The sequence below is a fragment of the Equus przewalskii genome, chromosome 14 (assembly GCF_037783145.1).
Source record: "Equus przewalskii isolate Varuska chromosome 14, EquPr2, whole genome shotgun sequence".
NCBI classification, from domain to species: Eukaryota; Metazoa; Chordata; class Mammalia; order Perissodactyla; family Equidae; genus Equus; species Equus przewalskii.
Window position 1 is genome coordinate 17,228,614 of NC_091844.1, and position 22,038 is coordinate 17,250,651.

General features: G+C 50.0%; 1 protein-coding gene across 1 annotated transcript; it reads left to right on the forward strand.

Annotated features, from left to right (window-relative positions):
• The first annotated feature begins 844 nt into the window (after positions 1-844).
• Positions 845-17,705, forward strand: CD8B (CD8 subunit beta). The gene is made up of 6 exons (XM_008518661.2): positions 845-1,364; positions 4,727-5,086; positions 7,832-7,921; positions 13,096-13,185; positions 14,688-14,724; positions 16,979-17,705. Exons 1-6 carry the CDS (start codon positions 1,322-1,324, stop codon positions 16,989-16,991), a joined length of 633 nt encoding a protein of 210 aa, XP_008516883.1. The 5' UTR covers positions 845-1,321; the 3' UTR covers positions 16,992-17,705.
• The last annotated feature ends 4,333 nt before the right edge of the window (positions 17,706-22,038 follow it).

The following is a 22,038-nucleotide window of genomic DNA, read 5'->3' on the forward strand; positions in this document are numbered from 1 at the left end:
TGAAAGAAGCCGGATGCACACAGCCACATATTGTATGATCTTATTTAGATGAAGTGTCCAGAATAGGTAAATCCATAGAGGCAAAAATGAAGATTAGTAGTGGTCAGGATTTGGGGGGAGGGGACAATAAAGAATGACTGCTTGATGGGTACAGGGGTTTCTTTTGGAGATGAAAATTTGGGGGAATCTTGGTAGAGTTTTGGAATTAGAGCTTGTGGTTGCACGACATTGTGAATGTACTAAATACCTCTGGACTGTACCCTTGAAAATGGTTAATTTTGTGTTATGTGAATTTCACTTCAATTAAAAACAAAAAAAGCTCACAGTTGTGCGTGGTCTCCCCAGGGCGGTCTGCCCTGTGTATGCTCAGGCCTCTGCAGCTGTTCCTGGGAACAGGGGAAATACCCAGAGAGACTCGCCTCACACTCCGGACAGGCTCCTTCCCCTTTAGTGACTTTGAACTCTCCAACTCAGCTCAGCAGTGCCTGTCAGCAGCCGTGGGCAAAGGAGCTGGGGCAGGAATGGGATGGAAAGGATATTGGCTTGGACACTGAACGTGACAGTGTCCCTGCCCCACTGCCTGCTCTAGACCTCTTAGATAAACTCCAAGCTCTTAGGCACCGGGCCCGCATGTCTAGGTCCTTGCTGATGTTGTGGCCTCCTCCCACGGCCCTCCCCAGGCTCCCTCCACCTGCAGGCCCTCACATAACCAGTTGTCCTTGGAACCCTGTCCCCCAACACCCTTCCTCTGCTAACCCCCCGTCTGAACAGGAAGACAACCCTGTCAAGTCCCATGATCAGGGCTGGATTGCTCAACAGCCACACAGAGCTTAAGGGCATCTGCAGAGCAGGAAAGCAGGGCGAGTGTGAGCACACACACACTCAACAAGAAAAGAAGCCACCGGAGTTAGGGTCCAGCCCCACCGTGCAGTCCTGTGGCACCTTAAGCACCCTGACTTCTCCGAGCCTCAGCTGCCTCAACTGTCACTGAAGCCATGACCCTGTTCTGACCACCTCCCCTGGCAGGAGGCGATCACACACGTGCAATTTCTTGGCACAGGACAGCAATGTCACCTCCTTACCGGAAAACAGGGGTCCTAGTGGGCTGTTTGGAAACGCAGCCAAGACATTCGAAATGCGGGGAGGATGAGGGCGGAGACCTCGCCATCCTCACACCAGACTCCCGCCCCTACCCGCCGGGTCCCTCCCTCCTTGCTCCCCACCACCCCTCAGCTGCCCCGCCCGGTCCCGCTCCCCACCCACCGCGCCGGGAGGGTCTCGGCCGAGCCCCGCTGGGACCAGGTGTCCCGAGCGCGCCAAGATGCAGCCGCGGCTCTGGCTCCTCCTCGCCGCGCAGCTCGCAGGTGAGGCGGGAGACGCGCGGGACGCACGGGGTCGGACGGGTGGTCCGCGCGGGGCCCCGGGAGGAGCCTGAGTCGTGGAATTTAGCAAAGGCTGTCCCGGTAGGAGGCAGAGCCCAGAGCCCAGGGCCGCGGGGGCACCCGGGAGGCGCACGGCGCGCATAGCCCCCGAGGGTGGAAAGGAAGCTCCTCCCGGGGAGGTCACTACCTCGGGGGTCTCAGGAGCCCCAGGACTGAGGCCACCTCTGCCCAAAAGCCTAGACTTAGGAGACGGGGAGGCAGGAACAGAGGAGGAAGAGAGGGAGGGAGGGAGGGAGGGAAGGACAGAGGAAGAAAAGGAGATAGGAAAGAAGAAAGGAGAGAGAAGAGGTCCAGAGAGGAAGGAAAAATGGCCTTGTCCAGGTCCCCCTCAGGGATGTGCCCGCAGGGATGTGTCCCTAGGAAGGTGCCAGGGGCCCAGTTCTGGCTCTGGTGCGCCACACTTGGCCCACGGTTCTGTAGAGACATTTTTATTGCTTCCGGGGAAGTATTGGGTGCACGATTGGCCCAACGCCAGGCTATGGCCAGCTCTCAGACAAGCACAGCAGAGTGCTCTAGCAGGGTCCTCTGTTTCCCCAGTGTGCCCTGGGGCTGGGGATCGTGTGCAGTGTGGCTCCAGGAACAGGCGGTGCTGGGGTTGGAAGGTAGGGGAATCTGGACTGTCCCCCTGACTGAGCCCAGCCGACTGCCTTTTGGAAGAAGCCCCTCCACCCCAAACTGCCCACTGACCTCTGGCTGATTACTCTCTTGCTCCAAAACCCCAAAGCTCATCAGCCTGCCAGGGGGTGACAAGGCCTGCCAGCGCAGGCTCTGACCCAGGGAGCTCAACCACATCTTGAGTAGAAGCTAGTCTAGGCCACTCAAAACGACTGAAGTTATTGCCGATCATTTTAGAAACAGCAGGTCCCTCTGAGAATGGAATCACTGGGTTACTGAGAGGATCAAACGAGACCACAAGTGTGGCCAGGCCTGGGTCTGTGTCCAGCACGTAGCAGGGGCTCAGCCATGGCCGGGTGTTCAGTCCTCAGGGGCTGAAAAGCAAGTGGGCCTGAGAGAGACCAGGGTGTGTCAGCCAGGAAGTCTTCATGTCAGGATGCAGGAGGGGCAAGTACACAAACAGCCAGGCCCCTTCTGACCCTGTAACCCCTCAGGGAGGCCCTTCTGGAAGGGCTTCTCGAGTCTGTGTATTTGCGGCCCCACTGCGTGCACACAAGCACGTGACAGCAATCCAGGAGAGGGTCACAGGTTTCCTCAATTCAGGGAGCAGCTCAAAGCTGAGGTTCTGGTGTCCCAGGCCTGGGTTTGAATCTGAATCCACCACATACAGGTTGCGTGACCTTGAGCGTGTCCTTTATCTTCCTGAGCCTCTGTTTCCTCATGGGTAAAATGGGTGTAAAACAGTATCTCCCCGCCACAGGACTTGATGAGGATTAAATGAGATAATGCGCGCACCATGCGCAGCATGGCTCGATAAATATTGGCATTATCTGTTCTCGTTGTCTTCCACAAGAGGTCAGGGACCGGAAACAATGAAGAACCTCTACTCCGCTGAAAAGGCAGCGTGGTGTTTGGGGAGAAAAGGGAAGGCCCAGCAACCCTTTGGGCCCAGGGTACCACTTCATTCTCGATGCAAGTGGAAACTCGGAGTGGTCTGTGAGTGGAGTCAAAAAGTGTAAGGCAGGGGCCAGCCTGGTGGCTCAGCAGTTAAGTGCACACGTTCCACTTCGGCAGCCCGGGGTTAGCAGGTTTGGATCCCGGGTGCAGACATGGCACCACTTGGCAAGCTACACTGTGGTAGGCGTCCCACATATACAGCAGAGGAAGATGAGCACGGATGTTAGCTCAGGGCCAGCCTTCCTCAGCAAAAAGAGGAGGATTGGCAGCAGTTAGCTCAGAGCTAATCTTCCTCAAAAAAAAAAAGAAAAAGTTTAAGTCCATCTCATCAGTGTTAGAGAAGGTCGCTCTGGGGCCGTGCAGCCTGAGTCGCAAGTACACACAGGGTTGTGAATACGGGCCACTACCTCAGTGAGCCGGTTCCCCTTGGGTATACACGCATGCACACACACACCATGCGGACACGCGCACACACACTCCCGCTGGCCCCCTCTGCCCACTCAGGTCTGTGTCCTCTCTGTGCCTCTCTGTCCTGGGTCTCTGCCCTGGTCTGCAGCTCTCCTACCCCACAGCTAAAATGAAAGGCTCACCAGGTCAGACTCGGTTTGCTGGCACCTTCATGGGCTTGGCTGTGAAGGACCCATTCGAATCCTCCTCCTTAAGATTTCGTTGGCTATAGTAAAACCCTGAAGATGGGAGACACGTAGATGATGATTTACCCGCATACAGTGCTCTCCAGTTTGCAGTCTGCTTTCTCGGCCATTCTGACCCGCCAGGGGCAGGCAGGACAGCGGCCGCAGTCCGCACTCCTTTTACAAGGAGGAGACGGGCTCCATGACCTGCCTGAGGTCCCACAACTGTCACGGGGCAGGGGCTGTGTTCAAGGCCAGGTCTGTGATTCTGCTCTAGTTTTCAGTGAACAAGCTCCTGCTTGCCGGTGCTTCCCGTCTGAGACTAAAATGAACCACCAGCCCTGCTTCAGGGGTGTCCGTCCTTCCACTCTGGAATGGGGATCCAGTGACCTATCAGTTGCTGGGTTGAGGGGTGCTGGGTTATAATTGTGCCTACTAGGGGACAGTGAGTTCCTGCTGCTGGTTATCATCGCTGTCCAAAAACGGTGGCTGGTCCTCTTTTAGATTAGCAGGACCGGCTCTTTGTTCTGCCTCTGGTTCTGAGCTCCTGTCCCAGCCTGCTCTGGGTCTTCCTCAGCTGCTTAGAGCCTAGTGAAGTTCTATACGTGGAGTGACAGCTGGCCAACATGAAAGGCAACCGGGCTTCACGTCAGACTTCGAATGCTTGAGTTTGAATCCCAAGTCACTTACTAGCTATAAGTGGGACTTTGAACAAATAACTTCATGCCTCAGTTTCCTCATTTGTGTAATGGGGATAAAAATCCCAAAATAAGTTTGAGACTGGATCGAGATAATTTATGCAAAGACCCGGGCGTATAAGCATGTCATCACAAATAGCAGTTCTCTTCCGGTCCGCTCTGTAAAGCTGGGCATAGTAAGCATGGCCTTGCAGGTGATGTCCTGGGAGGCGGGGTGCTCGAGCTCTGGGTCCGCCAGCTGCATTTAACATAGCCCCCAGCCCCTGCAACAGGGCGGGTTCTCCCACGGCTTTTCCTTTGATACTCGACTCGGGGACTCTGACGCCCCACAACATGGCCCAGAAAACATGCTAACAGTCTCCGCTCCTCCTGCTTCCCATAGCTCTCCACGGCAGCTCGGTGCTCCAGCAGAACCCTGAGTACCAAATGGTTCAGACCAACCAAATGGTGGTACTGACCTGCGAAGCCAGAACCACCTACCCTAACAAGCGCATTTACTGGCTGAGACAGCGCCAGGCCCCGAGCGCGGACAGTCACCAAGAGTTCCTGGCCGCCTGGGATTCCATAAAAGGAATTGTGTATGGTGAAAAGCTGGATCAGGAGAAGCTAACCTTATCTCAGGATGCATCCAGGTCCACTCTCCATCTCGCACATGTGAAGCCTGAAGACAGTGGCGTCTACTTCTGCATGATAATCGGAACCCCCGAGCTGACTTTCGGGACAGGAACTCGGCTAAGTGTGGGTAAGAAGCTGGCTCAATGCCATCGATGAGTGTTGAGCACCTCCTGTGTGCGTGTCAGGCACTGGGGCTACCCCCACTGTCAGAGAGCCCCATTCTGAAGGAGGGGGCAAGGGCCATGAGCAATAGCAGTGTGGCTGATGTAACAGAACATACATTTTGAGGCTTACCCAGGGCCAAGCACGCACGACTTTTTACATAATTATCTCACTTAACACTACCAACCACCCTGGGAGAGTGATGATGCCCACTGTAGATGGAATGCTTAGAAACATCACTGCTTCTTATGGGGACAGTGTTGTCCTTCAGCCACATCAGGCCCACCGGAGGCTGTGACTGGATTGGACTGAGTCCCCAGGCCTGATGGTGGTCTCAGAAATCCCCTCCAAGTCTGCACACGGGGAAAGAAGGTCCTTGCTTCAAGGACATAGCCAGGGAGAGCATTTCTAAGGCGAGTGGAGGCGCAAGTGCCTTCACATTCTGCATGGGGGCCTGTGACCCAAACCCACACCCAGAGTTGCAAGGATGTGGAGACTGGCCCCTAAGCCCAGCTGCAAACTCACTGTGTGCCCGTGGTGGGTCACTCCCCTCCCAGGCCTCGTGTTCTCGTCTGCATCACGGGGCTGCTGAGGACCTCATGACCCCCTCCTCCCACCCCCCCACCAGAAGCCACAGTTCCTCATGAGTTAAGTCAACACGTCCAGGCATCGATGTAAGTTAAAATTTTCTAATAGCCATGTTCAAAAAAGTAAAAAGAAACAAGGGAAATTAGTTTAGACAATATATTTTATTTAACCCAATTTATCAAGAATATTATCATTTCAACACATAATCAATATAAAAATTATTACTGAAGTATTTTATATTCCCTTTTCATAGTAAGCGTTCGATAAGTGTTTTACATATACACAACATTTGAGTCGGACCGGCCATGTTTCACGTGCTCGGTAGGGTGTGTGGCGAGTGGCTGTCATGTCAGACAGAGAGGATTAAGCTATGAAGGGTATGAAGCAATCGTGGCAGAAATTCTCAAAGGCCCACAGCTAGCTTTAGCCCCCTCCCAGGCTAGCCCATGGCTGGGGCCAACCCACTTCAGCCTCCCGCTGTCCCACTTCCTGGTCCCCTGGGTTCTTCTCAGGCTGGGGGCCCTGAGAGTGACAAAGACCCCCCCCTCCAGGAATTAGACCACTCAATGTGGGAGGTGTAGGGACAGCTGGGGACAGCAGCACAATCAGGAAGACAAAGGCAGAGTGATGGTCTTGTCCCCCAGTCTCACCAGCCTGGGGTCTTAAATCAGGACGTGGGGGTAGGGGGCTGAGATCTTCGGGCAAGAAGCAGAGACATCCCTCAGGGGCTGTTGACTGATTCCTGTGTTGAAAACTGAGCTTTTCTGGGCTTGGGGTTTGGGGTTGATTTGTTTTTGTCTCTATAAGCCCTACATCTTCCCACTCATGAGACTTCAGGAACTAAGAAAGGTGGATGGTGAAATAAGAAAAACTAGCTTTCAGAAGCTTCCCCTCACCTCCGCCACCACCCACTCACTCCTGGCTCTGATATTTCCAAGCCCCTCACGCTGCTCAGCTCCCCCGGAGAGGCAGTCCCTCCCCACGCATGGCCCTGCCACCAGAGCATCTCCCAGGGGTAGGGTATCCAGAGCCGGAGCCCGCCCTCCTACCAGGAGGGCAGTGCACTTTAAAGGAGGGAGCCTGGATGGCAGAAACATATTTGGGGAGAGACAGGGCCTTTTTCAGGCCCCTTAAGCACCCCTGGGCTCAAATGGCTGGTCCCTTTCAAAGAGGAGAGAAGTGGGGAGATTTGAGGCCGGGGGAGGCTCAGGAGGAATGAGGGGGACCAAGCTCTGGGCAAGAAGAAATGAAAATGGAACGAGCCTCCCCACAAATGCCCATCAGACCCAGGCCACTGTGTCAGCCAAGGCCCTGCGGTCCTGTGGGACCAGTGACCAGCTGAGAGACCTCGGTGCCTCCTCGGGTGTGAAGGAAGGGGAAGGAACACTGCTGAGCCGTGAGGCTTGGGGAGACAGCAGAATGCGGCGCCATGCCTCACATCGCTGGTGTTCACCTTTGAAGTTAAGGATTGAGACTAGACTCAAGGTCCCTCTAGCTTTGATAGTGTGTCATTTTTAAAGATGTCTGAGAAGGAAAACAAATCCCAAAATATGCAGCCTGCATGGTATTGTACATGCAGAAAAGGGCACCCACCTCCTTTCTATGAGCTTCTCTCCCTCTTTAGGGATTGGCAGGTGGGCTGGATTAAAGGGCTTGGGGACTCCAGTCTCAACTCAAGGTCCTCCGCCAGGTGAGGCATGTCCACTGCACACTTTGTGGGGCACACCATCCCCTTTAATTCTCACAACAACCCCACGAAGGAGATGGGGGTCATCTTTGTTTCAGCGGAAGGGGAAACTGAGGCACAGAAAAGTGAGAGAACTTGCCTCAAGTCACACAGTGGTTAATCAGGGGTGCTGGGGCTCTGTTCAGGTCTGTGTGGCTCCAGAGCCTCTGTCTCTCCAGGACACCAAGCTGACCCCCATCCCTAGGTCCTGAGATGGATAGCGTTGGGGAAGCAGATCAAAGCTTCGGTTGCTCTGTGACCTTCGCGCCCTGGGGCAGCCTAGAGGACAGTCATAGGGCCTTAGTACTTGGATGTAGGAATTGCAATTTCAAGTTCGTCTCTAAGTCCACCTGCTGTTTACCTGGCTAAGATATGTGTCTTGCTTGCTTTCCATAGTTGATGTCTTTCCCACCACTGCCCGACCCACTACGAAGCCCACCCCCAAGAAGAAAGTGTGCCGGCCCCCAAACCCGGTGACCCAGGAGGGTGAGTTCTCCCGTCCCCCTGGACTCACAGAAGCGCGGCAGACACTCTCACTCACTCCCTTCCTTCCTTCCTTCCTTCCTTCCTTCCTTCCTTCCTTCTTCCATGGGCCCTTCCCAAGTGTGGACTCTCTAGCCTATTTCTCTGGCCCCGAGCTGGGGTCAGAAGGGAAGCTGAATGTGACAGCAGAGCTGTCCTCAGCAGCTCACGGTCTAGTGGGGGACGCACTCACAAATCATCACAGGACAAAACCTAGTGAAAGATGTATCCACCCAAAGCTTGCACACAGATACTCCTAGCAGCGTTATTCACAACAGCCAAAAAGTAGAAACAGCTCCACGAACTGATGAATGACTTAACAAAATATGGAATGTCCATACAGTGAAATATTATTTGCCATAATCAAGAAGGAAGTACTGATACACGCTACGACGTGGATGAATCTTGAAAATACTATGCAGTGGAAGAAGCTAGTCACAAAAGACTAAGTAAAGTAGTCCTCCCTTATCCACAGGGGGTACATTCCAAGACCCCCAGTGGATGGCTGAAACCATAGATAGTACCAAACCTTATATATACTACGTTTTTCCCTATGCGTACACACCTTTGATAAAGTTTAATTTATAAATTAGACACCACAAGAGATTAACGACAATAACTTCTCAATGGCATATCTGAATTACCAGCATCACTACTCTTGTGCTTTGGGGCCATTATTAAGTAAAATAAGGATTACTTGAACACAAGCACTGTGATATCAACAGTCAATCTGATAACCAAGATGGCTACTAAGTGACTAATGGGCGGGCAAGGTGGTGTATACAGTGTGGATACGCTGGACAAAGGGATGATTCATGTCCTGGGCGAGACAGCTGGATGGCACAAGATTTCATCATGCTACCCAGAACGGCGCACAATTCAAAACTTATGAATTGTTTATTTCTGGAATTTTCCATTTAGTGTTTTTGGACCATAGTTGACTGTGGGTAACTGAAACTGTGGAAAGCAAAACCGCAGATAAGGGGGGCTACTGTATTCCATGATCCCACTGATGTGAAATGTCCAGAACTTGACATTCCATAGAGACAGAAGGTAGATTAATGGTTGCTAAGGCTGGGAGTGAGGAAGAAAGGGGGAGTGGCTGCTGATGGTACAGGATTTCTTTTTGAGGGCATGAAAATGTTCTAAAGTTAGATTATGGCGATTGTTGCACAACTCCATGAAGAGACTAAAACCCATTAAATTATACACTTTAAACAGGTGAGCTTTATGGTATGTAAATTATATCTGAATAAAGCTATTAACAAACAAAAAACCCAACCCAAAGGACCAACACTTTAGACGTTCCCAGTTTTGATGTCTAACAGAGGACCTGACACATGGTATGAGCTTCATATATGTTTGTTAATGAGCGAACAAACTCACCTCTCTGTGCTGTAAGCACCAGACACGCAGCTGGAGTATGCACACACACAAGCACATGCATGTACATACATACTTTCCTTGAACCCATTGGCCAAATGTGCTTCTGGAAAAATACTGACCTCTGTCCCCCAAAAGTTACTGATGACAAACAGAAAGTGCCATGTGCTCCTACCTATAGAACAAACCACAAGCAGCCACACCAAGGCTGCCTCATGCTGCTAGGGTTGCTTTGTCTTAAATATACAAAGCCCCAGAAAGAGTCTGGGGAGAGGTGTCTAACAGGATCTAGGGGAGGGGAGGGGGAATCTGCCCCCTGAGGTCGCGGTAAGAAGAAAATCAGAACCCGTGTCCAGGAGGGCAAAGTCTTGGAGATCATAAAGGTGGAGAACAGAATGACCTCGTTGTATAAAATATTTTTGCCCCACAACTTCGGCTAAAGGATTTCAGACAGAATGCAACAAAAAAAGGACACAAAGGGCAAATACAATACAGTCACACACCACATAAGGACTTTTCTGTCAACGACAGACCACATATACAATGGTGGTCCTGTAAGATTGGTACCATATAGCCCAGGTGTGTGGTAGGCTACACCATCTAAGTTTGTGTGAGTACACTCTATGATGTTCCCACAATGGCGAAATGGCCTAACAACGCATTTCTCAGAACTATCCCCATCGTTAAGCGACATATGACTGTAGAGCCGTTAAGATGAGGATGCAAAAACTAGGTCTGTGCTCTGACACTGGAGGAGCAAGCAAACTCAGCTGAAACGGAGGGAGTACTCCAAGTGACATGGTCCCACCAAGGCCCCCTACCATGTTGACAGAAAGAAACAGCCTCAGGCATCAAAGCCTTCATTCTGGCGCTAAATTCTAGAAGAAATTTGCTCTCTTCATCCTTATATAAGGACCACTGAACAATAGTGAATTCAGTGACACTTTTATAAATGATTGAAAAAAAAGCCGTTGAATTTCTTATATCAACCCTCAGTAAAATCCCAGGGTAAGATGCAAATCCGACATTAGTAGCTTATGAAGAATGACCAGGATGTGTGTGAAGATGGCCGAGTATGGGTGGTGGGGGGAGTAGGTGGCGGTTGCATTGGGAGCTATGGAGCAATGTAACCTAGTGTAAGTCAGCCAGGCCTGATGTGAACCCCTGTCTACCACTGCCTATACTGTGTGACCCTGGGCAAGTGATTCAGCCTCTCTGAACCTCAGTTTCCTCATCTGTAAAATGGGGATGTTTACCTGGCTAAAGGGAAGGCAGGATTAAATGAGATACCATACAAGGCAGTCAGCTTGGCAGGGCACCCAGTCAGAGCTCAACGCTTGTAATCATGAATGAAACCCACAGGGCTGCCATGGGAGGGGCCTGCTCCCCAAGGCTGAGGGCTTGAGACAACACAGAGAGGTGCTAGGGGACAATTTCTAAACCGCTCTCTCAGGAGCACTGTGGTGAGATCCAGACCTCAGGAGACACTGAGACCCAAGCAAGGCGAGGAAGGCTGGGCCAGGTGTCGCTGGGGTGGCTCTGGCCACTGGCTCCCTGCACGAGCAGGCTTTCTCTGCCTTTATTAGGAGGAGCAGGTTCTCGTGGAGTCACACTTTGGGCAGGTGAGCGTGCTTCACCGTGGACCTGTAGCTGTGTCTCGGGCCTCCAGGTCAGTTAGGACCACTCCTCAGGAAGCCTCCCCGACCGCCTCCCCCAAGAAGGAAGAGGCCTTCAGCCTGTGCTCACCTCCACCATCGGGGTATAATTTGCACATCGTAAAACTCACCATTTTAAGCAAACAGCTCAATGATTTTTAGTAAATTCACCGAGTTCTACGGCCACCACCACAATCTAGTTTTAGAACATCTCCGTTATCCCAATAAGATCCCCTGTGCATGTTTACAGCTGGTCTCCACTCCCACCCCAGCCCCTGGCAACCACTGATCTACTTTCTGTCCCTATAGAGTTTCTTCTTCTGGACATTTCTTATAAAGGGAACCATATAATATGTGGTCTTTCATGCCTGACTTCTTTCACTTTGCCTCATGTTGTTGAGGTTCATCCAAGTTGGGAGACCGTGGAGGAGATGAGAGGGAGGCAGAGAGAAACCCTTGCATCTCAGAGGTGGGAAAGACTCTCCAGGGCATCACCTAACCTTCCACCCAGTGCAGGAATCTCCTCCCCACATCACACCATCCAGCCTTGGCAGTGGTGAGCTCTCTCCCATCCAGCCCCTCCACCTTCTCCGCTGCCTCTCATGCCCTCGAGCTGTCATGGTGGGACCAGCAGGGCCTTTAGAACTTGGGAGACCTCAGTCCACACCCTGGCCCTGCCTTTCAGTAGCTGGGTGACCTTGGGCATGTAATTTTACCTCTTTGAATCTTGGTTTTTCTGAACTGTAAAATGAGAGATAAAAATGATAGTAATAACTTCCTTCTTCACATGATGGAAGTTTGCAGTTAGTGCTGCACTTAGCAATTAGTTGTTCAGTAAACATTCTCTCCCTTCTCTGACATCCAAAATTCTTTCTAATTTTTTTCACCCAGGGGTCCTGGGTCTGCCTCTCAGCTGCTCCCAGGAACCAGCCACGGGGGCATGAAGGGTGTCAGAGAAGGGTTTGGGGAGTTAATAATATAAACTTTGCTGAGTTAATAATACAAACTCTATTTTATATATGATAATATATAATCTGATATATCAAGAGTCAGCAGGGTGCACGATGGGTGGTAAGGAATGGAAATCAGTGCAGCCTCCCTGGAAGGCATTTGACAGTATCTATTACAACTTTAAATGGACATAGTCTATGGCTTGGTAATTCCCTCTTTCAATCTTGGCCTCAGGCAGACTCATACATAAGGAGAAACGTACCAGGTGGTCTCTGCAGAGATATTTGTAAAACACAGGAAATAAACAAAATATCCATTGATGGCTGAATAGTCGGTGATACATCCATACTTCAGATGTTACTCTGCTAGGAAAAAAAAATGTGCTGGAATGTTTAAGTGAAAAAAAAATGGTTACAGAACAATTTGTACACATAAGCCACTGTATTTTTCTAAAAAAATAACAAAACTATATGTGTCCATGGAAATTATATATGTGTAAGTGCAAAGAGAAAGGTACCAAGTTAACAATGGCAGTTACTTCTGCGAAGGAGCTAGGATGCCAAGGTGCACTCTAACCATATTCTTGAATCTTTTACAATGAAAATATATTCAGCTAGTTCTTGTGAAATTAAAATAAGAGTTTTAAAAATAAATAGTCAAAATCCCATTGCCAGGCATGAAAGTTGTGTATCTCCTCTGAACAAAAATAGCTCCCGAGTTTAATTAATTTTTTTTAAAAGATTTTATTTTTCCTTTTTCTCCCCAAAGCCACCGGGTACATAGTTGTGTATTTTTAGTTGTGGGTCCTTCTAGTTGTGGCATGTGGGACGCCGCCTCAGTGTGGCCTGGGGAGAGGTGCCATGTCCGCATCCAGGATCTGAACCAGCGAAACCCTGCGCCACTGAAGCGGAGCACATGAACTTAACCACTCGGCCACGAGGCGGGACCGTCAATTAATTTCTTTAAAGTTGGATGTGGGACATGAAATTTTATATATAAAATTATCTCCATGTGTCTAAAGTACCTAGAAAACAGACTAGAAGGAAATATGCAAACAGTGGTATTCTCTGGGAGGTGGGGCTTCCAGTTGGTTTCTCCCTTTGTTTTTATCTGCATGTCTCAAATGTTCGATATGGGTGTCTTTTCCAGGCCTGTCCTGTGGCCCCATCACCCTCGGCCTGCTGGTGGCTGGTGTCCTGGTTCTGCTGGTGTCCTTGGGTGTAGCTATCCATATACACTGTAAGTTGTACCCTCTTGAGCCATCATGATGACCCCTTTGGCTGTTAAAGATGTCCCTGAGGGTCCTTCCTTCTCTAGGGGAGCAGGGCAGATGGCAGCCTGGTGGCGGTTTGCCCCACTGCCCCCCAGAGCCCCAGCTAGTGCCAGAGGTGATTTTTGGCCTCAGGCCGTGCCGCAGAGATCAGAGACCAGCCTATCTCTGGAGTCAGACAAACCTGGGTTTGAGTCCAGCTCAGCTGCTCCCTGATCTGGTGACCTTGGGCACCTGTCCTGGCCTCTCTGAGCCTCAGCAGCCTCACCCAGGGATAACCGTATTACCTCCCAGGGCTGCTTTTGTAAAGACCTGCCCAAAGTGCACAGCATGGGTACGTACTCAGTAGCTGGGATCTCCCACGAGTGGTTGGCCTGGAAGCGGTGTACAGAAGAGGTTGCGGTTGGGTTTAGGTTATATTCCCAGTAGCTAGAAATCCTCCTCCTCCTCTGTGATGTTGCAGGAAAGCTCAGAGATGGCTGCTGCGCTCGGCCACTCCGGAGGTGGGAATCATCTCCTCCGATGGGACCCCAGGGGAGCTGCAGGGGCAGCCGGCACAGCTGCCCGAGCCCAGCGCCCGGGACTCTACCCCTGGCTTTCTGCTCACCTGTGCCACCTTGAGCAAGTCACTTACCCTCCCTGGGCTTCTGTAAAATGGGAGGGAGTGGCCTGCAGGGGCATGGCCTAGATCAGTGGCTGTTTTATGAGTCACAGACCCGTTTGAACATGTGATAACGATTACGGACCCCCTCCCCAGACAAATGCATCCTGCACACATTTCTGCATACAATTGCACAGCACAAAGAGATCCATTTCCTCCGTTCTAAGATCCAACTAAAGTTTAGTGGTCTGGAAACTTTTTTGATCAAGGACCTCATGGGTAAAAAATTAGAAAATTATAAACACTAATTGTAATTAGCTATATTTATTTAATGTATTATGTATGTTATTAAATGTGCTTCAAAAATAAAAAGTAATAAAGGATGGGATAAACATGTAATAGATATGCTCACATTTCCTCCCTACATCCCAATGGGAAACCTTTCACGTCCCCCGAGTACACATGCTCTGGTTTAAGACCATCTTTCTGTAGGACCTCTCATTCCTGACCTGCTGTGAAGGGCAGGATAGCATGTTGAAGGACACACAAACTGGAGTAGATTAACTGAGTCTGAATTCTGGCTTTACCACTAGCTAGCTGCATGACTTTGGGCAAGTTACTCAGTAACACACACACTCTGTGCCTCAGTTTCCCCATATTAAAAAAATGGAGATAGTAAGAGTGGTATCCAACTCACAGGTGTGCTGTGACCATGAAGGGAGTTAAACCCTGTGAAGTTGGAGCACAGCCTGGCACCAGGGGAGTGGCCTGAGGTGTCAGCTGCCCCTTCCATCACCCTCCTCACTCTCTGGGGCTGGGTGTCAGTGGCCCTCAGCCCAGCCAACCAGTGGTCTTGTTTTCTTCTTCCAGGCCTGCAGAGGAGAGCCCGGCTTCGCCTCCTGAAACAGTAAGTGCTCAGGGCCTGCGGCGGCGCTGGGTGTGGCCCTGGCTTCCTCAGCCCCTGCAGCCGCTCACGGCCTCCATGGCAAGGAGCCAAAGCCAGACACCACCACCTCCAAAAAGTCACAGACTGTATACAGAGATGGGGGTGATAGAGTTCAGGAAAAGAGGCAACCTAAGCAAAAAAAATACTGATTGGGGCCGGCTTCTTGGCCTGTGATTAAGTTCAGCGCGTTCTGCTTTAGCGGCCCGGGTTCGGTTCCTTGGGCATAAACCTAGACCCCCAAACCTACACCACTAGCAGGTGGCCATGCTGTGGCAACCCACATACAAAATAGAGAAAGGTTGGCACAGATGTTAGCTCAGGGCGAATCTTCCTCACCAAAAAAATAAATACTGATTAATCGTTTAAGTGTATTTCAAGTACGGTGATATTTAGCTCTTAGCTCTCCTGATGGTCACAATGGACTCTTGCATGCACAGAATGCGGTGGGCATCTCAAATTCTTTCCTTCCCCTGACTTCATTTGACTGGGTCCTGTGTGACATAGGAGGGTTATTTTTACAGACCAGTTGAAAGACTTGCTCAAAGCGTTGGGACAATAAAGAGGAGAATTGGACTCTTCACCCCAAGGCTGATGTCCTCTACCCGGCAGGGGAATCCTTTCCCCTGCTGGTGTTGGCTGTCAAGCTTGACCCTACCTGGGTCCCAGGAATTGGCAAACCGACCAGCTGAGTCACATAGACATGAGTTAAAAAGCGCTCGCTCTCCAGGCCCAATGAGCTGTGTGAGCACCAGCAAAATCCACGAGACTGTGAGAGGCCGGAGGCTGCTGGCTGCATCCAGCTGTAGGGGCTTCCAGACCCCAGCTGGGCCATGGGCAGTGTTCTTGGAGTGCTTTTTTGTCCTCAAAATAGAGATTGTTTCACATTACCTATTTCATTAACGGCAACCACCTCCATATAGAGGTGTTTGAAAAAAAAGAAAGCCTCTGCCTCCAGATGCAACAGGGCCTTGTGCTCAAGAGCTCTGGCTCAGCGTGAGGCAGATCTGGGTTAGAATCCTGTCTGCCACTCATCTACCGTGTGACTCAAGGCGCGTCACTTCACCTTTCTGAGTCTCTGATTCCTCATCTGCGAAGTGGGATCACAGTACAACCTCATGGCTATCGTGAGGACTTACTGGGGTAATACCCATAACGTGCTTGGCCCCTGGTCCCATGGAGTCATAGCACAAGCTCATGTCACTTATGAGAGTCACCTCTGTGAGCCTGACAACCAAGAAACAAAATATATTTTTTAATATTCTAAAATTATAATTTCTATATAAACTCTCTATATTATATGCTCTATATTATTATATATATTATATTTGTATATATAGTTGCTTAAACATACCTGCTGTATTTTATGGGCAGTTTTCAATGATAATTTTGATTGTGTGCAATTTCCATCTTATGTGCTGGATTTAGAAACTACCCCTACTTAAGAGACAGTAACTTGAGTGTATTCGTCCAAGCTTAGGTGTTCAAATCTTCCCCGTGGTGACCTTTTATGGAGAATGAGTTCCCCTCGTTTGAACTTGTTCCCCAGTGATTTGACGCCAGCTCTGGAGAAGCTGGATGCAGGACCTCATGCTTTGGCAATCCCCGGGGTTCTGCGGATCAGCTCAGGCAGGGAAGGGGCTGGGGTGGCCATGGGTGGGGCCCTAGCCCCCTCACCCTCTTCATTCCAAACAGCTCTGCTCTCATCTGTTGCCTATAGTTACATTTACCTGTACGATGTTGTTGAACAAAAGGTTTTGTGGCTAAAAGAATGTTTGAAAACCACCTCTGGTTTTGCTGTCATGATCCAGGTGTGGCTGAAATAGTCCCCGGGCCTCACAGATCAGCTGTTCCAAACTCAAGCTACGATTTGGGGCAGATAATGCCCAGCCTCTAACTGGCCTCAGAAAATCATCCCATCCTCAGGCCACCTTCTTCTGGCCCCTTGGTGTGCATTTGTGAACAGCTTATCTTAGAGGCTTCTGCAGGAAGTAACACTATTCAAAGCTAAAGTTCTTTGGGCTGCGTTTTTTGAGCTTTTTAATTTTTTTTAATGACAAAGATGGACCCTGAAAACAAACTAACCCAGAACTCTTGGCCCCAGGCTACTCACTTGGAGTGGAGCCCTGCGTCCTCATATGCCATTTGTCTCTGTTATAGGAAATTCAATATCATTTGCCTGAAAATAAGTGGTTTCACAGCTTGCTGTTGTTTTCAGGTTTTATAAGTGAGCAGAGAATACGCTTTTGGTGTCCTACTACAAAAATACTTTGGTCAGTAATGAGCAAGATCTGGAATAATGAGAGAGAAGGGACACACTCAACCATGGACGTTTCATGACCTGCTGAAGCTGCCTGCTTTAACTAATGCCAGTTCTTTCTGTGGGCCTCATGCCTGGGAGCAACTTCTTAGGTGGTCATCGGGAATCTTAGACAGAAGGCTTCAGAACCCCAGGGCACTTTCTGCAACTCACAAGGCATACTGGAGGATCGAGTAAGCAATGCCACCCAGGACACCACTTCCGGCTCCTGTGCTCACCCTGGACTGGGCTGGGACCTTGGGTGTGGGCTGTGCAGCCACCATCTTGGAAGTTGCTTTGCCCTGGCAGGGCGGTGACTGAGACCTGAGTCTCCTGGGATGGCTCTCCCTGGTCTTCCCAGCCTGGGGCTGACCTTTGTCACAGAGAGCCCCACAGAGCAGACCCAGATTGGAAATGAGGCTTCCTAAGATGGCCTGACCTGGCTCCCATAGTCATTTTCGTTTTTGAGGACTTCGTTTGGGCCTGGAAACTTGTGGTTTTGTGGGCAGGAGGTCACTTCATCTCCCTTGAGGAGGTTTCTCGGCTTTCATTGTTGCACTCCCGTGGCTTGTGTATTTCTTCTCTCATTTTCTGTTCTTTTCATTAAAATGTCGTGGTTGTAAAAATAAATCCTGAGTGAAAGAGGCGTACGGCTCCTGTGATGAAAAAGCACAAAAGCCCATCTAGAAGGCAAAGATGTTGACGCTCAGTTGAAAAGAAATAACAAGGATAAAATGTGTATGTCCTCATTTGGCATCTGAGCTCGTCATTCGCCGCCACGGCGTTTGTCTGTTGCAGGTGTAGAGAGGGCCTGGAGAGGTTGGGAAGCTCCCAGGACACCCAGAGCCAGGCAGCAGGTGCCTCACGGGCCTACTCCCTCTGGCCCACTCCCAAGCTGCCTTCACTAGCCCCTGTTCATTTCCACTGAGGGTAGTACCCCAGGGACTCCTGGTCACAAGGCCTGCGATGATGAGAGGAGCCATCAGGGCCTGTGATATTTTTACTATCTCTCAGCTTCAACAGTCAGAGAAGGAAAATGCAAGGAGAAAACGCTGAGCTGGAGAGGGAAGTGGCGATGATGATCTCGTGCCTTTTGAAAAGTCCCTAGATCTTATCTTAGCTCCCAACCCTGGGCTTTAGCAGCATAAGAGCTACTGAGCCAAAAAAGAATGCAACCTTAGGCTGTATTAACAGAAGCATGTTGCCCAGGTCAAAGGAGAAGAGTCCCACCTGCTTTTCCTGGCCAGCCCAGGGCAGAGAGGTGCAATTTAAGAAGGGCAGTGGCAAACTAGGCTTCTTTAGAAGCCTCTGGAAGCCACAGAATGTGAAGAAGGAGCAGCGTGACCGTCTCCAGGCATCAGAGATGCTGCCTGTGGAGTCGGAGGGCGCAGCAGAACTAGGTGTGTTGGGTGGCAGTTAGAAGGGTGTGGATGCAAGAGGTGCTCAAGAGAAGCAAATGCTTTCTGCTCATCAGCTGTAGGGACAACAGGACTCGCTGCCTCCCAAGGCTGAGGGGAGTAGGGGAAAGGGCCAGTGTAGCCCGGACCAGACTCCTCCAGGGATGGCTTTTAAGGCGGGCTCCTTGCCTCGAGATGTCCCATTTCATGATAAGAGACTAGGGCCCAGCCGAGCAGCCCTCCCTCCCAGAGCTCACACCCAGACGGCAACGGATATGAGAGCGGGCCTCAAAGCCCCTGGTCCCACTACAGGCTCTGCTATTCAACAGCATCTTTCTGCTGCTGTCTTTGCCATTGTGTTTAGTTGTTTGCAACTTCGCATGGGGTGAGGTTGGGGAGCCCAGAGTGGGGTGTGCTCCTCGGTCTGTTTTCTGTGCACAGGCACCTGCCGAGCTGCTGGTCCGCCCATGGAGCTGGAGCCGGCTTGGCAGCTGGCAGTGGGGGCTGCGGTGAGGAGCTCTGCACCCAGCACCTGACTTTTGTTTTGAAGAAGGAACTGAGCATTTGCTACTTTCTGGAGGGCCGTTATGGTAGAATATCTACACACAAACACACACACACACACACAAAATTGTTTTTAACCTAGCCATCTTTTGACTAGCAATTCCACTTGTGTTATCTTAAAGAAACACATCTCAAAGTGAGTGCGCAAGGAAAGAGGTATCAAATTATTCTTTGTAGTGCTGTTTGTTAGCCAAAAGTTGGAAACAATCCAAATGTCCATCAAAAGGAGCCAGTTAGATTTATTGTGATACGAGGGACTCCAGGCAGCTGTCAAGGAATGAGCTGGCATCAAATGATGGCGTTATATCTGCATGTATTTTAACAACATCTGTGTTGATTATTCTCATTTTAAATGAAATCCATGGGCACTGTTAACATTCAAGCACAGATAAAAACAAGCCAAACAAATATATGTTTGCAGTCAGGATAGGGTTACCCTTGGTGTGGGGGTGATTATTAGAAGGGAGCATGAGTTTTTGGGTCATCATGTTCTGCTTCTCCATCTGGGAGCTGGTGACACGGGTGTGTTCACTTTGTAAAAAGTCGTTGAGCTGTATACTCATGATATGTCAACTTTCATGTATAGATATGGAAATAGATACAGATTATATTTCAATAAAGAGATATTTTTAAAATACAAGTACAGAACATTGCAGAAATGTGTAAAATCCATATTTGAAAGTTTCTTGTGCTTCCAGATTTTTTCCGCCTGTACTTTTTTAAACAGAAAATTGAAATCTTTAAAGTATAATAGATAATACTTAAGATATGGAGTTTAGAAAATTGAATCTTATTTTTCTGCAGATTTGATTTTTTTCTCCAACATATCACAGCTTTTGGACATATTTGTTTGTATATGCATAGAAAAAGGTCTGGAAGGATAATACTGTGTGGGAAGCTGTTAATGGCATTTACTCTGGGGAATTTCCATTTCTGTTTTGTACATTTCTGTGCTGTGTGAATTTTTACAACAATTGTTTAATGGTTTTGTAATAGGAGGGAAAAAAACAATTAAAGTTTGGGAAAAAAAGAAACAACCTTTTTTAAAAGAGGCTCTTGGCATTGTAATAATAAAAAATTGGAATCAGTTTAAATATCCATCAATGAGAGATTTGTTCACAAATTATGATCAAATCTGTACGATGGAAATGATTGTGACGCATGCCGAGGCAGCCAGACAACAAGGCCTAATTCTACTCTCGTACGACCTTGCGCAAGCTACACAAGCTCTGTGAGCCTCAGTTCTCTCCTGTGAAATGGGAGCACCAAGAGTATCTCCCTCTCGGTCTTCCTGTGGGCCTTGAATGACCGTAGACAGGAGGGTCTGGGAGCGGTGCTGTTTCCTCCCCTCCCTTCCTCTCCTCGGGAAGCAAGGGTGGAGAATTCTGGGGGCCAGCCTGCAGGTGTGCCACCCAGCAGGGCTGAGTTCAAAGGAAGAAGGGGGCTCCTCCACCACCCCCTTCCTTTCATCCTTACTCATCCCCACCCCCGCCCCAGCAGCTTGTGTCTCTACCTGTAGGAAGTGGGCGACTTGTTTTCAGAAAGTGATCCCCAGCCCCTGTGCGGGCTGCAAGCTGATCCGAATCTACCACCCTGTCAAAGGGAAAGAGAGAAAGAGCCTTGTCTTCAGAGGCCTTTCCAAGTGTGGAGGACAAAAGAGATTTCCTCTGTCACTTCTTGGGAAACCTCCTCAGATGCGTCACCGACACTTCTCAGTGGCCTTGAGTCACTGGTTCCTGGAGTCCTCCTGGCTGCATAACTGTGTGTTGACTCAAACACAAGGAAATCATATTCCCCAACCCCACCTCCGTCTGGGATTGACAGAAAGAGGTATGACATGTGTGATTCTTATCGAACTGAAAGCACAAGTGTTGAAAAAGGCACTTGGGTCCCTGCAGTGTCATTGACTTTTCACGATCGTGGTTCTTTCCACTAATTTACTGACTTTTACATGCAAGTACCCATCCTAGAGCTTAGCTCAGGCTTCTCAATTTAAACAGAGCCTGCCTACATTTCTTTTCATCTATTTTTAGTTGCAGACCATCTCCCGTCCTGTCTGTCACTTACGAATGAACTAATCACCCTCTCTCTGCAGTTACTGCTCCCCTTCCTCAGGCTTCCTGTGGCCAGTTCAAATATATTTATTTGGGGCACCTTCTGTGACCCCAGTAGCCCTGTGCGGGACTAAGGGTGGCCAGGACAGACAGCCCTAGCACTCCAGGACTCACGTCTTGCTCGTGGCACTTACACTTACCTCCTTACTACCCAATCTCCCATCCCCTGTGGGGCACCAAGGCCTATGGGAGCCCTCTGGCCCTGTCCTGCCACCCACACAAATGGTCAGCATTCTTAAGCCTCGAGGCCAGAATCTAAATGAATACATGAATGAACGGAGCGAGAAGGCTCATCGAGCAGGTCCTCGGGTTCCCCGCAGATGTGAGTGAGCTGGGAGCTCTGCCTCCCTCGGGGCATCTCTCAGCACCTCTCCTGCTGGCTCCCCAGCCCAGCCTTTCTGAGCTCCTCAAGCCTGTGAGGACTCGACTTCTCCACACTTCCAAATGTTTACTCTGTCAAAGACAGTCGACAAGCACCTTGGAGAACGCAAGCTCAACAGACTAGATATTAACTGAGCACCTGACTTGTCCTTGGCACTAACATGCATTCAGCACAGACAGAGACTGTCTCAAACTCCATGGGCTTACATTATTGTGGGGGACACAGACACAGGCCAGCACTTGTGTGATGCCGAGAGTGAGTACCCTTGGCGCTTCCCTCGCCCCACCCTGGGGCCAGCCCTGGACAGAAGATAAACGAGTGAACAGGTAAATACCCAGATGATGTTAACACAGGCAGAAGGCATGAATTGCCTCCTCACAAAAAGTTGTGTTCCGCTGATAGAAGAGTTTGCAGCCTCTCACAGTAGATTTTGTGGAGGTCTCTGCGGTTGGGTGGGGACAAAGTTAAGAGGGGAAGATTTGAAGTGTTGGCGGGTAGGTGGAGGCCCTTTTTCCCCAACAC